We start from the raw sequence: 16805 nt of genomic DNA, 5'->3' as shown, positions 1-16805 counted from the left end.
TGCTGGGTATTTACCCTAAAGATACAAACGTAGTGATCCGAAGGGGCACGTGCACCCGAATGTTTATAGCAGCAATGTCTACAATAGCCAAACTATGGAAAGAACCTAGATGTCCATCAACAGACGAATGGATAAAGAAGATGTGGTATATATACACAATGGAATACTATGCAGCCATCAAAAGAAATGAAATCTTGCCATTTGCGACGACGTGGATGGAACTAGAGGGTATCATGCTCAGCGAAATAAGTCAATCGGAGAAAGACAACTATCATATGATCTCCCTGATATGAGGGAGAGGAGATGCAACATGGGGGGTTAAGAGGGTAGGAGAAGAGTAAATGAAACAAAATGGAATTGGGAGAGAGACAAACCATAAGTGACTCTTAATCTCACAAAACAAACTGAGGGTTGATGGGGGGAAGGGGGTTGGGAGGCGGGGTGGGATTATGGACATTGGGGAGTGTATGTGCTATGGTGAGTGCTGTGAAGTGTGTAAACCTGGCGATTCACATACCTGTACCCCTGGGGATAAAAATATATTATATGTTTATAAAAAATAAAATTAAAAAAAAAAGAAATAAAACTCAACATATAAGATCAAAAAAAAAAAAAAAGAGTGAACCCATGAAACCCTAGACACCCACCTTGAACCCCAATAAAGGCAGACCCAGGTCTGTACTCTCTCCTTCCCTCTCTACCTGCAACCTTGCAGTGTGGCGTGTGGCCTCTGGCAGCATTCTGTGTCCTCCAAGACCCTTGAGTAATAAATCTCGTTCTTCAAAATGCCCTGAGAGTTCCCAGCTGACATGCATCCCACAATCGCAAGTTTCTCATAGAAGCACAATACCACGAGGCTGAGAAGCAGGAGTCTGAAGAGAGACTTCAGGGTCCAAATCCCCTCTCTTCCACCAAGGCCTTTCTGAGGAAGGCTGGATAGAAGGAGGCTTCAACTGATGTTGGCGTACTGACTCTTCCACTGTCAAATGTGACCTCTCTTTCCTACACTGTTATATGGAGAAATACTTGTTCCCCAGGGCACCTGGGTGGCTCGGTCATTAAGCATCTGCCTTTGGCTCAGGTCATGATCCCGGGGTCCTGGGATAGAGCTCCCTGCTCAGCAGGAAGCCTGTTTCTCCCTCTCCCTCTGCCTGTGCACCCCCTGCTTGTGCTCTCTCTGTCAAAAGAATAAATAAAATCTTTCCAAATAAATAAATAAATACTTGCTCCTTGCATGGAAATGGAATATGCAAAGGATATTTTTTACATAATGTGTAATGACAAAGAAAGACTAAAGAGAGGAGGGGCCACACGGGTAGCAAAGTATGGAAGCTAATGGCTTGAAGAGATTGAGGATGGTGCTTGTGCCTGTGAACATCTTGAGTTTCTTAGGTTGAGGGAGCAGCAATCCCAGGTTCTGTTTCATCAATCTGGGCCCTCCAGACAAGTCTCGCCATCGCTCTGTGTTCATGTCCCTCGTACATGCTGGCTATTGTGAAAACTACCTCCCCAAGTTACCACACAGTCATGAGAAAAGCTGAGTGGGGATCAAAGTGTCTGAAAAATAAAGGGCTAGAAAAAAGGCAGGATGCTCCGTGTGGTTTTCTAGATTATCTTGAGCCTGGAAATCAACAATCTCCGAAGGTTTACAAGACTTTAAAAGGAAAATTATTTCTCTTCTTTTCATGAGATGATGTGGGTGCGAAAGAGGTGTTGATCTTTCACAGCTAGTGAGTTGTAAACACCGAGAAGGAGGAAATTAAGTTGAAATGGATAACATATATCAGATGTGGGTGGATGGATGGATGGATGGATGGATGGATGGATGGAAAGATGGATGAATGGATGGAAGGACGGATGGGTGGATGGGTGGATGGGTGGATGGATGGAAAGAATAATTCATGGTATGCAAAGATGTTGCTGCTGACTCACTACCATAGCTTAGGTGTTTCGCATTCTTTTTTGAATGATGGTTTGGCCTTCCACTAATGAGAAGTATTTGTGGAACTCTTTGGGTCCACTTAGAGTTTATATGAAAAGTGTCCATAAACTAGAGAGACTAAAACCAAGTAGCCTGGCACACCACTGGCCTTATCAAGTTACCATCCACTAATTAAGCAGTTCTCCACTTTTTTCTTGCTGCCAGGACACAGGACTGGTGACACGCACATGCTAAGCACCTTCCTAAGAAAAAAACCCAGATTCTCTGCCTGATTCGTATTGTTCTAGCTAGATGCCCCCTCCGCCCCCCACCCCAGCACGCCTTTCTTCTGGTCAAAAAAGTATACGCAAATGTAAAAACAAGAATACTGTTATCACAGGACCAATCTGGCTCTTACTCTGTATCATTAAAAAGTAAATCACTTGCCAGTTTTGAACCTTAATTTCATAGGAAAAGCTGACAGCGAGCTGAGGCCCCCCCCCCCCACCATGGAACCGCTCATACCTCTACCTACAATTCTCATTTGCCAAGAAACCCCCGAGGAACCCCATGGACATGGAGGCTGGGCCTGCGACCCCATGTCCCACAACCCCAGATGGGCACAGCAGGTAACCCAGAGCAGCCTTACCAAAACGGATTTGTGATTGGCTTGGAGCCTGGCAATGGCGTTTTCATTCAACTTCAGCTTCCGTTCCAGCTCTAACTGGGTGTCTCGAAGCTCAGCCTAAGAGGGAAGAACGGCGTTAAGGAGTGTACACAGAATGTGTCCCCAGGAGCAAAGGCACTACCCACCCCTCCTGCGTGGAAAGGAGAATCTGACCTTGGGAGCTGCCTCAGAAGCCACGTGGAGGGCCCTAAAAGGACACGAAGGGTCAGCTGTGTGCCAGCGCCTCCTGGTGCTGAACTCAGCACAGATCAGCTAAAAATACCACGAGCACATACATTATGCAACACTAGTCATTACTTCCAGCATTGAGATGATCAGCTTGTATCGTCCTGACCACACCCATGGTAGCTAAGTACCATTATCCCCATTTCTCAGATGATACCATCAAACCACCTGGTCAAGGTCACACAGTTCAACACTGGAGTCCAGCCCAGCCCATCTGCCCCCAGAATAACGTTAACAAGGAGTAGGAGCTGGAGCCAAGCATGGGAACCCCAGCTTTTCTACTTAGAAGCTGATCCTTTGGAAAAATCTACTTAACCTCTCTAGGCTTCCATTTCTTCACCTGTGAAAGGGGGATAACGAATGTACTCAACCCATGGGGGTTTTGTGAGGACTGAGTGAAAGAGCATGTGTAATGCGAACTTGCTCCAGCAGCTGGCACATTGTGTATGTGCCACCAATGTCAGCCATCGTGGGGGCCCCTCTTCTTGGTTGCTGCTACTGATGAGGGAGCAGAGCCTGGCAAATGACAGAGCAGAAGCGGACACCTTGCAACCTCCCTCCCTCCACCTGCCACTTCTGGGTGGGACCTGTGTGACATTCTTGTAAAGATCTCCCAACTATCTTTTTTTTTTTTTTTTTTTAAGATTTTATGTATTTATTTGAGAGAGAGAGAGCGTGAGAGGGGAGAAGGTCAGAGGGAGAAGCAGTACTCTCCACGGAGCTGGGAGCCTGATGTGGGACTGGATCCCAGAACTCCAGGATTAAGACCTAAGCCAAAGGCAGTGGCTTAACCAACTGAGCCACCCAGGCATCCCTAAAGATCTCCCCACTATCTTTTTTTTTTTTTAAAGATTTTATTTGTTTGACAGAGAGAGAGATATCACAAGTAGGCAGAGAGAGAGAGAGAGGGAAGCAGGCTCCCTGCTGAGCAGAGAGCCCGATGCGGGGCTCGATCCCAGGACCCTGAGATCATGACCTGAGCCGAAGGCAGAGGCCTTAACCCACTGAGCCACCCAGGCGCCCCCCTCCCCACTATCTTAAAGTCAATGCCTTGCTAGAGAGAAAAACAACTTTAATTTGACAATGGCAAGGCCTCCAGTATCTTGTGGGTCCTCTTTAGCATATGGAAGTTCTCTTGAAACCTCTCTTTTCTTTACTTCCCCCATCTCCCAGGTATACAATCAGCCATCCTCCCCCGACCCCGGACAGCACTGGAGGTGACCCGCAGGTCTTTCCACCCACGGGGCCCATCCCGTGCTTTAATAAACCACCATTTTGCACCAAAGACGTCTCAAGAATTCCTTCTTGGTCCCAGGCTCCGGACCTCACCCCTTAGAACCTGATCTAGAGTCCAAAACCACATCACTACCATGGCCGCTCTCCATCACACACTCACCACCCAGAGCCAGACCAAGCTAGGCCTCCCGGCCTAGGCAAGTGCGTGCCTGAGAAGCTCAGGTTTGCCAGCTCTGACTCCACTTCCTGCTTCACCCTTCTGTCTGGAGACTCCCTAAACACTTTCTGCCAAGAAGTGGGCCAAGGCACGAAGCCTAAACCTTTGCGGTCTTCAAAGGCCCTCCAAGGGCATGAGTCAGCAAGAGAGAAAAGACAAGACTGGTTTTAAATGCTTCCAATAGGTTCTATCTGCATCAGAAGCTGCACGTTTGCGCCCTAAGGGAACTCAGTGGGCATCAGTGGTCTCTGCTTCCACCCCACTCCACCCCCCAACCTCTACCCCCCACTCCCCCCTGTTCCCCGCAGGAAGCCTGGGGAACCAGAGGCCTGGCTCGCTCTGCAGAAGGCACAGAACTTCTTAGTTTTGTTTTGTTTTGCTCAGGATCTGGGGTGCTGACTTGAAGCTGAGGGGGCCCTGTGACCCCCATCCCTGAAACCTTTTTCGGGGTGGGGGGAGGGTCTGGCCTATATGAGGGCAGTCCTGTAAAGGTTGAAGGTGGGGGTAGGGAGGGTGAAGTGCTTGTTTTAAGGTGGTGAAGACCACAATAGAACACATCCCGGTGAGGGGCCTGGGTAGCCCCAGCAGGATCCAGAGCCATGGGGGGAAATCCTAGAAAGTAGCCAGGAAGGGGATGCTCTCCCTTGCCTGCAGATTGCCATAAAAGGAGAAAAGGACTACAGAATGGGGACCTCTCTGAGTCACCCCAAGGGAAGACACTCCGGATTACCACAAAAGGTAGGGCCGCTTTGGGAAACCTGCCTCTCCAGTTATGCCTGTTCCTAGAACATGACAGGATGCCTCGGGCTCTGTCTCTAGGGTTTCCCAAGATGCCAGCCATTCACTCGTCTCAGGCCAGGGTGGATGGACTCGTCAGAAAAGCAGGACAGCAGTGCCGATGAGAGCAGGCAGCCCTGTATTGAAGGGCACAGAGGGTCCTGCCTACTTCAGCAAGGTAGTAAGTGTTGTGCAAAAGGCACAGTTTTGGGGGCTTGAAGACCCGCCACTGTTGGCCATCTGATCTCTTGTCAAATCGCTGAGCTTCTCCCCTGGGGTATGGGGCACAGGAACAGATTAACATAATTGTTCTTGCTTCTATCTACAGGGGAAGGTGGTACCCAGAGCTTAGGGGTCAGACTTGGAGTTAGAGATGCAAATAGGAGCAGGAGAAGGAGAGAGAAGAAAGAAAATTCCAGGCGGTCCAGGTTCCTCTGTATTTCCATCCACACAATTGTGGCCTTTCTGAGTCCGCCTGGACTGACTTCATTCCCCAGCCAGTTGGTCAGAACCTACCACATGCCAGTCCCATCAAATAGGACACCCTCCCTGCTCTTGGAAGACATACAGCCTGGTAGAATGTGTAAGAACAACAACAACAACAACAACAACAAAAAAGAACAAGTTATGTAGCGCTCCCACACCCTCACACCCCAACCCGTGGCCTCCTCCACGCCCGGCTTGGAACATGGCGGCCCTCAAACTCCTCTCCGCCTGGTCCCCGCTCTGCGCCTCCGCCCGCCTCACCGGGGGCGTCTGGTCGAAGGGATGTGTTTGCTACTTTTCAACCAGCACGCGTCGCCACACCAAATTCTATACAGATCCAGTGGAAGCTGTAAAAGACATCCCTGATGACGCAACAATACTGGTTGGTGGTTTTGGGTTATGTGGAATTCCAGAGAATCTTATAGGAGCCTTGCTGAAGACTGGAGTGAAAGGCCTGACTGCAGTCAGCAAAAATGCAGGGGTTGACAACTTTGGGCTGGGCCTTTTGCTTCGATCCAAGCAGATCAAACGCATGGTCTCTTCATACGTGGGAGAAAATGCAGAACTTGAACGACAGTACTTAAGTGGTGAATTAGAAGTAGAGCTGACACCTCAGGGCACGCTTGCAGAGCGGATTCGTGCAGGTGGGGGCTGGAGTTCCCGCATTTTACACCAGCACTGGGTGCGGGACCCTAGTGCAACAAGGAGGGGCACCGATCAAATACAACAAAGATGGCAGCATTGCCATTGCCAGTAAGCCGAGAGAGGTGAGAGAATTTAATGGTCAGCATTTTATTTTGGAGGAAGCAATTACTGGAGGTTTTGCTTTGGTGAAAGCGTGGAAGGCAGACCAAGCAGGAAACGTGATTTTCAGGAAAAGTGCAAGAAATTTCAATTTGCCAATGTGCAAAGCTGCAGAGACCACAGTGGTAGAGGTTGAAGAAATTGTGGATATTGGATCATTTGCCCCAGAAGACATCCATATTCCTAAGATCTATGTACATCGCCTTATAAAGGGAGAAAAATATGAGAAAAGAATTGAGCGTCTATCAGTCCAGAAAGAGGAGGATGTAAAAACCAAATCTGGTAAACCTGGAGATAATGTGAGGGAGGGGATCATCAAGCGGCCAGCTCTTGAATTTGAGGACGGCATGTATGCTAATTTGGGCATAGGAATCCCACTTCTGGCCAGCAACTTTATCAGCCCAAATATCACAGTTCATCTGCAAAGTGAAAATGGAATCTTGGGTTTGGGTCCATATCCACTGCAAAATGAAGTTGATGCAGATCTAATCAATGCAGGCAAGGAAACAGTTACTGTTCTTCCAGGAGCCTCTTACTTCTCCAGCGATGAATCATTTGCGATGATTAGAGGGGGACATGTCAATCTAACAATGCTAGGAGCAATGCAGGTTTCCAAATATGGTGACCTGGCTAACTGGATGATACCTGGGAAGATGGTGAAAGGAATGGGAGGGGCTATGGATCTAGTGTCCAGTGCGAAGACCAAAGTGGTGGTCACCATGGAGCATTCTGCAAAGGGAAATGTACATAAAATCATGGAGAAATGTACATTGCCACTGACTGGAAAGCAATGTGTCAACCGCATCATTACTGAAAAGGCTGTGTTTGATGTGGACAACAAAAAAGGACTGACTCTGATTGAACTCTGGGAAGGCCTGACCATGGATGACATAAAAAAGAGCACTGGGTGTGATTTTGCAGTTTCACCAAAACTCATGCCAATGCAGCAGATCACAACTTGAAATGTGAAATAGACATTTGTCCTAGACTGTGTGTTTTTCATTTTAATCACATAGGATTTCATTGAAAGGGTATCAGTAATCGTAATTGTATGTCTCATGTAGTTTTTGACTAGTTTTCCTCAAGCATTTTCCACTGTACCTAGCCATATAGACTTTGTTCTCTCAAGTGTGCTATGACATCTTAATGAAAGGCAAAAAATAAATAAATAAATAAATAAAAATTTAAAAGAAAAAAATAATATATATATATAATTATCTTAATTGTTCTATAAGTGCCAAGAAGGCTTATCTTTAAAATAGGTGCTCACATTGGATTTATCTTTATCTTTTGTGGTAGGTACATTAAATTGTACCAGGATGGACCCTTAGGAAGACTTTCATTGATGTGCCTTTCCTCCTAAATCCTGACAGAGAAAAGAATGAGGGAGAAAAATAACTCCACCCAGAGTATGCCCAATGCAGCATATTGTACCTAGTCCTGAATGATATGTGAATTTTGAATAGGAGCAATGCTGTCTTAATGATTATGTTTTTCTTTTGGCCTCCCCTGACTTTTCTTTTAGAGCCTCTGATTTTGTGATTGTATCTTCTTTCCCTAAAGCATCCCTTCTCCTCCCACACTTCCTATAACTAAATAGTTGCTCAGTTAGGCAAAAAGGAACATCTCTGTATGGAAGAAGTAACTGGTTCATGGGAGAGACCAAGGGGTAGAGGGTTTATTGGTGCTGATGTCCCACCAAGAAGCTGCCTTTATAAACCAACCACCAGTGCTTTGCCAAAGACCAAGGTTTATTATGACAAGAGGGTTGTAAACTTAAATGATCTAGTCAGCTTTCTCATTTTAAAATAATGCAGTATTTCTGTGTATCCAGAGAGATCCCTAAGAGGCTTTCTCTATGTTACTGAGGCCCAGTGGGCTACCCAAGATGACCTCTTTGGGCACAAGGGGCTGTGGGATAATTTATCATAAGTCCAGTCACAATGACAACAAAATTTAAATTTTTTCTTTCTTTTCAGGCTCTCTTACTTCCATTCAGAAAAGTTTCTAAATACTGAATGCCTTTTTCTATAGAACACTGTTCTTTTTTCTGCCCAGGCTACTTCCTTAAATAAAGTATTTTATTTAGCTTTACCATAATAGAGGAAATACTGATGAGCATCCAGGATTTGAAGAGCAGTGAACTTCTATTGTTAGAAAATAAACATGGGGGACTAGGTTTTGTAAGGAACTTGTCCTCAGAGCAGTCCTCCTTACCACCCAGTTGCCTCAGGGGGTATCCTAAGCATCCTGGGTATCAAATGGGAGAAAAGTCCAGGCTCCCTAAAGACGGGTCAGACAGCTGTCCTCCAGACAGAGGTAGGCACATAAACAGTGCAATATAATTATTGCTCTGGCACCAGAGATAGGAATTTATGCATATGTTTAGGAGACAGTTATCATTTAAACTCACTTTTCTTCAGGTAGGACTATAATTGCGTCATGTATGGTATTGGAGGTGAGAGGCTTTTTTGGCCTCACACTCTCTATCTAAAATAGTCTTAACTGACTGGCTGCAGGATTGAAAGCTTATTTTCCCAGTACTGACAAAAAGGACTCTTATTGGAATTTGGGAGGTAGGAGAATAATACATATCTGTTAGAATTATAATTTGAAAAAATGTATGTTATTGATGGTTGCTATATTTGCAGACTTAGTTGCTTATCATTCCAGTCCATTACTTTAGGATAATGTGGTTCGAAGTGTGTTCCCAACTTTGAGTGGCAGAACCTATGTAGATGACTTTATATTCTTGATTAAAGAGTTCCATGGATATTAAACACATTTTAAAAATAGCAAAAAAAAAAAAAAAACAAAAAAAAAAACAAGTTATGTGATACTGAGTCCAAGGCATTCCTCAGAACTTCTAGAAGAAATTCTTTCCCTGAGTGCCCTCAAAGCATCCATGTTGTGGCCACCAGCAAAGGGGCTATGGAAAATGCTGGTTCCTTGCTCCCCAGCGATGCATGAATACCTGTGGCTTGCAGAAACTTGGCTCCTGCTCTATAAGGAGACTGTGTCCCCAGGCTGCGTCCAGTCCTGAACCTTCTGGAACCGGTGCTGAGGCTGAATGTAATGTGGGCCCATGATCTAAGACAGATCTTCCCACTCTGAAGAACCCTGCCATCACTCTTGCTGACAACTCCTTCCTGGACCAGGCAGCAGGTCACTGTCATGCCTCAGCCCTTAGGTATTTCCAGGGAGCCGTGGAACTTGCCTTGGCTTCCTCCTTCAAATCCAAGCCCTCTGAGGACACAATGTGGTCTCACACTGAGCCCATAGGAAACAATCGATGTGTGATAAGCTTGAGGAAGAACAAGAAAGAACCATGCGCACTTCCGGGGTCAGAACAAACAAGGTAATGGCCAGTGGAGTCCAAGTTTTATCAGGTTTTGCATGCACGCAGGCAGGTACACAGCCAGCCCAGCTGACCTTAAAAGCAAAGGGGCCTTAGGAAGCTGGCCTGGGGCAGAGAAAAGTCCCCATCAGGAAGAGCCGGGATCTGGTAGACCAGCAGGATGGAACATGTATCAAAGAACAGCCATTTCCCAAAATCCAGAAGTTCTGTCCACTGGCACAGCTAGAGACAGGAGAAGCTTCAGGAGGGGTTCCCTTGGTTAGCTGAGAAGTCAGTGGCTCTGGGGATCTGATGCAGATCTCAGCTGCTTTGTGTCCTCGTGACTGACCCAGCTATTTACACTTTCCTACAAGGACGTGCCTGCTTGAGTAATTAGCCCTTAACACAATCAAAAGTGACCTTCAGTGAGTCACTCCAGTAGGTGGGGGCCAGCTGAAGGAGATACGACGTTTCTGGGGCCTTCATTATACCAGGTAAAACTTTCAAAATAATTCTGGGGGCATTTTCAGTCTCATCAACCCACTGTGTCTTCTGGGCTGATCTCTTGGGTTCCTTACGAGAAATCTTTTGGCTCCTAAGATTTGGCAGAGACACCTGGAGTGTGGCTGCCCTTACGAAAGAAACTTGCTCTCTGAGCTGAAAACAAGGCCACAGGAAAGAAATGGCGAGAGCTCTCTCAGGGAGAGCAGAAGAGTGAAGGTTTTGAACTGGGGTCCTCACCAAAAACCTGGGGTGTGGAGCTGCCGGATTGTACCTCTAGCCATGACTGCTTTTCAAGACCAAAAGTTGCTCTGGAGCCCCTTACCCAGTTTTTATTTTACCCTACACAGTCTCCCTGCCTGAACTTAGGGCTTTGTGTATGCTCCCCTCAAGTCTTCCCGCTCAGAACTACAATTACTCTAACTCTCTGCCATGCAACAGTCTACACCATGCTTAAAATCCATATTGTATCCATGCCAGTATAGACACACTGTTTCTGAAAGGAAGCAGAAGAAAGTAGTGTTTGTCTAAGGAAGGAGGTGGGGGGGGATCCAGGCTGGAGGAAGAACTTTTCCTGATATGATCTATTGCAAATTTGGTGGAGATTGCTTTTTAACATGTATATGCATCCCTTTTTCCAGTTAAATATAGTAACATTCAGATATTAGACCCCAAGAGAACAGCAGTACACCTTGTCTTAGTATCTCTACTATATGTGTGGCAGGATTGGTACCTCCCCCCAAAAAAAGGGAAGGTTATAAATAATGTCATCTCGGGGTCCTTCACTCACGTTCCCAAGGTAGGGTGACGTTCCAAAAGCTTCCATTCCTCACTCCATGACTTAGCTGTCTGGCAAAATGTGACGCCAAAGAGGATTGCCACCCCAGAGAGTCATCTGAATGAGAAAATGCACAGAAAGCACCTGGCCCAGGGCGATGCTCAGTGAGGACCGTTTTCCCTCAACTCTGTCAAGCTTTTCCCTTTGCCCCGTCTCTCTGTTGATTGAGAGCCTCTGCATGGTTACAGAAGCGCATAATACTGACCCTCATCCTGGTTATGTGTGGCAGCAAACAGCTTTCCGGACGGGACATTTCCCTGACTCCGGAAACATTGGAAGCAGCTGGCAGGGGCCTCCCTGAGCTGGTATTGGTGACTCACTAGCATCTGGAATACAGAGCTTTCCAGAACAATGGCCACGAACACTGGATTCAATTTGTGCCTAAGAAAGGACACGAAGGAGGGGCTCTAGCAAGTAAGCCCTTCCCAGAAAGTCCTTCCCTTTGCTGCCCAGGAACACTGGACCGAGGAATTACGGAATTACGGTGGGGCTCCCACCCTGTGCAGTGCAAACAGTGAGCTGCCCGCAGAATGAACGTAAGGAATGTGGGAGAAAAGTCAGTTGCACTGCCCTACCCAGGGGGGAAAAAATAGCTCCTGAAAAGTCAAAGTGCGAGAAACCACGAACACAAAGTAGCTAAGTCCATTCCCAAGAACTTCCCCATGCTCTGGGCTTTAGGGCAAAGAAAAGCTGGGTGTTCTAGAAACAGTTTCCCTATCTGATGGGAGTAAAATTACAGGCTGAGAGTATGGTGTTTCTTAGTCCCTCCTCGTACCTCTGTCTGCTGAGGAACTTCTGTTTTCCCTAAGTTTCCAATTGTAGGCTATCTTTACGTGTTTTCAAGCTCTCGGATTTCACAGCGGGTATTTCTAGAGGAGCACTTTCTACTAGTCTCCCGTTTGGGGTAAAGGGAAAAAAGAGAAATTAAGTGAAAGGTTTGTTTTTTTTCTCTTGAATTTCTGCCAAGGTTTACATTTCATTCGTTGCCACACAGATCCAGCCAGAAGGTGATGTCACTGCCCTGAGCTCCAGAACTCCTACTCTTGAACGCCCCACACAAACACACATCCATCCACAAAAGCAGAGTGACAGAGAGGAAACTAGCAAGCATGAGGTCAGACAGACACACACAGAGACAGTAGAGGGACAGCCGGATGGAAATGGGAGCAGAGCGACCCACTTCAGTTTCCAAAGCCAAGTGCAGTAGATATCTACCCTGGACAAACAGCCAGGGACTAAGTCTGAAGTCCTTGGCAAGACTCAGAGCTCAGAAGCAAAGTCGGGAGCCCCGGGAGCTGTGGCAGTGGTCCCCACTTCCCTCTCCTGCATGGACCCCAGCACTTGCCTCCTTGTCCCTCCGGGCAGCATCCAAGGAAACCGAGGAATGGCCCTTGTGCTCGTCCTGGCCACACTCCTGGCAGATGCACTGCCCGTCGGGGCGGCAGAAGGCGACCAGTGGGCTGTGGTGGGCAGGGCAGGTGCGCAGGTCCCGGTCCTTCATGGGTTCGGTCAGCTGGTGGCTGTGCAGTCTGCTGTTCTCCTGGTGAGGCCGCAGGTGCTCCTCGCAATAATTCACCATGCAGGTCAGGCAGGACTTGACCGCCTTCACCCTGCCAGTCCCGAGGCAGAAGTCACATAGGATCTCCGCCTCCCCGTCACCGTCAGGATCCCCCTGGCCTGCGGAGCCGCTGCCCTGTCCCTCCGTCTCCTCCTGAGGGCTCTCCAGGGATCCCATGTCCTCTTCTTCCACCAGGCTGCCTGACCCAGAGTCTGGGCTGACAGTGGTCAGAGGGTGAGCCGGGATCCCAGGCAGTGGCCCTGGGTCCATCAGATCCAACTCAGCCATCTGGAAGACTCTGGCGCCGGAGCCGTCCTTCCTCTGCCCCTTGTCCCAGGATCTTGTGCGGCCCAAGTCAGACAAGAAAGCCACGCCTCAATGATTGCAGCTGTCACAGGACTTTAACTGTTTCCGCCCTGCGGTAGGAAGCTCAGTTAGTCATTACTCCGATCCAGCTTGGATGGCGGCCAGCAGCTGTGACGACGACGAGGCAGCTAGGTTGTTCAGGCTGAGGACGGCCACTCCCAACATCTCCCCAGGGGCTCAGGCCGCTCCTTGGGTCCAGCCCCGAAACTTCTATTCTTGCATGAAATCATTCGCACCCTATAGGCTCAGCTGAAGATCATGTGTGTCCGTGGCTGCTCTGGAAAGAATTCGAGATTCCTGAGCTCTGCTGTAAAAAGCCTGCGGTGCTTTATGAGGCTTGACCAGCTACATTTTTTGTTTGCCTTTTTTCAAGGGATCTAAAATGCAAGGACTTCAACGATAGGTCAGACCTTAATCCCTTCCCATCTCGTAGAACTGGACATGAGGCACCTAACAAAAAGAGGATACGTGCCCCTGACCCTGACCTTGTCCATGCCACCTTCTTGCAAATGGGTGTTCAAGGGGATCAGAGGGTCAGGGACAGGGTCAGGGAAGAACATGTCTCCTTCTACATAAAGCTCAAATCAGCTCTCCCGGGCTACACGTCCCACCCCATGGTTCCTAGAAAGAGGTGAGTACCAAGAAACAGCCCCTTTGCCCACTTCATAAGGTGTTTCTGGACATAGCATGTGAGTGTTCTTATGCTGTCAAAATAACAAAGTACCACAGACTGGTGGGTATAAACCACAGAAATTAATTTTCTCATGGTTCTGGAGGCTAAAATCCAAGATCAAGGTGTCAGAGGAGCTGGTCTCTTCTGAGGTCTCTCTCCTTGGCTTATAGATGACCATCTTCTGTTTTCACCTGGCCTTCCCTCTGTGTGTCTGTGTCCCGATCAATCTCCTCTCCTCCTATAAAGACACCAGTCATACTGGATTCGGGCCACCCTAGCGACCTCCTCTTAATTACCACTTTAAAGACCTTGTCTCCAAATACAATCACATTAAGAGGTCCTGGGTGTGAGGAGTTCAACAGATGAATTTGGGAGAGAAAGACACAATTTAGCCCAGAACACATGGACAGAGGACAGCGCAGGAAGCATCTAGCTCCCTAAAGAAAGGAACTCCCAGGCATCACCACCAAATGGGGACCTACAGTTGTGCTGAGTGTCTGCTGGATGGGCACCAAGGGACCCAGGACGATTCCAGAGTGCCTGGACCCCAACATCTATATCCTGGAGAGGTTCTAGCCTCCCCCCTCCCCCGGACTTTTTCAGACATACTCAAAGGGATTTGGAAAGCTTATGAAATGGAGAAAGAGTAGGGGAGGGGGCCCTGGTCCAGTTCATCCCTGGCATCTGGGGTTGAGGTGACTCCAAGACATGGTACTACTCCCCCGTTGCTCTCCACCCGGCACCCCGCTCCCCTCCCCGCCAGCTCTGCTGGGGATCTGGGTTAAACCAGATAAACCAAGGCACATTTCTTGTCGCTAACCAAGATGTTCCAAAAATTCAAAAACTCAAGCGGTTGTTCAAAGTTGGAGGGCATTAATATAGTAAAAATCTATCTCAGCCACAGCCCTGTTGTATTTTCAACATGCAACACTATTCAGCAAATAGAATATTTGTATACTGATTGCCTAAAAGCAGCCCTTTTTAGCAATGTGAAGTTCCCTAAGTGTCCCTGTCCGGAATGTTGTGGTCCCCATTGAAGAGCCCCTCCCACCCCCAAGAGGCTTCCCTGCATTTAAATTCATGGTTTTTAGATCTCCAGCCAGGAGGGAAAGGAGCTGGTGTCTGCAGGCTCCCCTCTGTGCTCAGGGTTAGCAGATGGGGCCGTTTCCTTTCTGTCCCTTTTTCCGGAATGACCTGGTGGTTGAGGCTGAGCCGGTCTCACAGACACAAAGCCTTTGATCTTCCTGAGAAGGAGGAGGGAAAGTTGCCCGGGGCTGACCCAAGGACTTTAAAACAGTCTGGTGGCCTCCTGGCCTCTCCCATTCATGCCTCCATCTCATTCCCACCCTCTCTCCTTTCATGAATTGCTTCCCTGCCCCACCCCCACCCCCCTCCACTGCCAACCCTACAGGGCAGCTCCCCACCCTCAGACCTTCTCTGGTTCCACATGGGGGAGCCAAAGCAGCATGGAAAACAGAAAATCTGAATTTCAGTCCCCACCTGGCCTGACAAAATCCTTTGTCCTCACAACACCCGAGTGTCCCCACCCATAAAATGAGCGCCTGAGTCAGGGCTAGCCTGAGATTCCTGGTTTGGCTGTCTGGGGCACTGTGTGGTCTCTGAGCTTCTGATCTCTGAGCTTCTCTTGACGTCTGAGCTTCTTGGGAGAGTGGACGCCCTCTGGAGGCTTGCCTCCAGCCCTCTGGGGACCACGGAATACACGGCAGCTTCTGAATCCCTACCAGGCCTTGAAGCCAAGCCTTCTAGTTGACAGGCGTAGCCCTGATCTCTGACTCTTCTTCCAGGGGATGTCATGCATCTCATCGAGCTTCAAATACCAGTAAGACTGGGACCAACGTCTGGTGTATCTGTTGCACCTGTTGCACCAAGCGCTCCACAGCCTGTCCTCCTGCTGCCGCCCAGGAGGCCCCCAATGTTCTCAGTCTTTCTCGAACAGTTCCCTCGGCTTCCCTGACTTCACGGACATTTGGCTTCTCCACAGTTTCCTGCCACCTCTCAGCGGGTGCCCTTCCTTCTCTCACCCCTACTAATGACAGAGCTGAGGCGGGGTGGGCATCCGCCTCGTTCCCAGTCACAAGGTGCAGACCACCCACCCTATAGTCACATGTGGGGATTTTCCCCCCGCCGCAGTAAAATACACATCGCATAAAACTGGCCATCCTTAACTGTTTTCAAGCATTCCATTCTGGGGCATTAAGGACAGGCATACCATTGGCGACCATCCCCACATCCATCTCCAGAGCTTCTTTCCTCCCCCCCCCCCCCACTAACACTGTCACCATTCAAGCCTAACTCCCCATCCCTGCGCCCCGTGCCCCCAGCGGCTGGCAGGCACCCCTCTACTTTCCAACCTGATGAATCTAACGATTCCAGGTCCCGCATCTAAGTGGAATCAATATGGTATCCCTCCTTCTGTGTCTGGCTGTGTCCCTCCGCCTAAGGTCCCCACGGTTCATCCAGGTTGTCACCGGTGTCAGAATTCCCTTCCTTCTTCACACTTGGATTTTGTATTTGCCCGAAAGCTCTATCTCCAAAATCACGAACTGGTAATTTTACTGACTGTAGCTGCAGCTCCCTTGCTATAATGCCAGAAGGGGAAGAAAGTGCCACACGTCTAGCATGTCAACAACATAGTTCCTTGTTGTCATCTTTCCCTTCCTGTCTTCCTGCTCTTCTGAGCTGCTTTTACACTCCAGGGCCCAGCATAAGCATGTCCCCTTTCCGCCCTCTATCTCACCTTGCCGGGAACCCCAAAATGCTCCCACCTTCCCGGAGCCTGCACCTAAAGGCAAGGAACACTGGAGCAAGGTTCCCAGTCACACAGAGAGGCGCCACCATGAATTCAAGACGACTACCCTCCCGAGGCCCCAACACTGCACAGCCCTGGTGCTGTGTTTTTCTAGGTAAACCCTCTCTTCCCTCCCCAGAAACCAGGCTCCTCCCTTCTCAACCCTCTTCCTTCTTCCTACTTCCCCTTTGTGCAGAGGATCTAGCCTCCTTGTGGAGGCCGAGGAAAATTAAGGCCATCCCACCTCGAGTTTTAGGGTTGACATAAGCACAGCCATCTTGGCTTTGGCAGCCATCTTAGGCCCCTGTGACCAAGGGCTGTACTTACTTTAGTTCCAGGGACCCCCACCCTGCTTTAGTAACAGGAATA

At 48.6% G+C, this 16805-nt stretch overlaps 1 protein-coding gene and 1 pseudogene across 1 annotated transcript in view; one reads left to right on the top strand and one right to left on the bottom strand.

The window, feature by feature from the left end:
* Positions 1 to 13200, bottom strand: part of LOC125086714 (F-box/WD repeat-containing protein 10-like) — a 68621-nt gene extending 55421 nt beyond the window's left edge. The window contains 2 exon segments of the mRNA XM_047706045.1: positions 2571 to 2666; positions 12376 to 13200. Of these exon segments, the coding sequence (XP_047562001.1) occupies positions 2571 to 2666; positions 12376 to 12876 (597 nt within the window). The 5' untranslated portion in view covers positions 12877 to 13200.
* LOC125087236 (succinyl-CoA:3-ketoacid coenzyme A transferase 1, mitochondrial-like) lies at positions 5738 to 9140 on the top strand (annotated as a pseudogene).
* Positions 13201 to 16805: the final 3605 nt, after the last annotated feature.

The sequence above is a fragment of the Lutra lutra genome, chromosome 16 (genome assembly GCF_902655055.1).
Source record: "Lutra lutra chromosome 16, mLutLut1.2, whole genome shotgun sequence".
Taxonomy (NCBI): Eukaryota; Metazoa; Chordata; class Mammalia; order Carnivora; family Mustelidae; genus Lutra; species Lutra lutra.
Note: the sequence above shows the minus strand (reverse complement) of the source record. Positions and strands in the feature narration are given on the sequence as shown.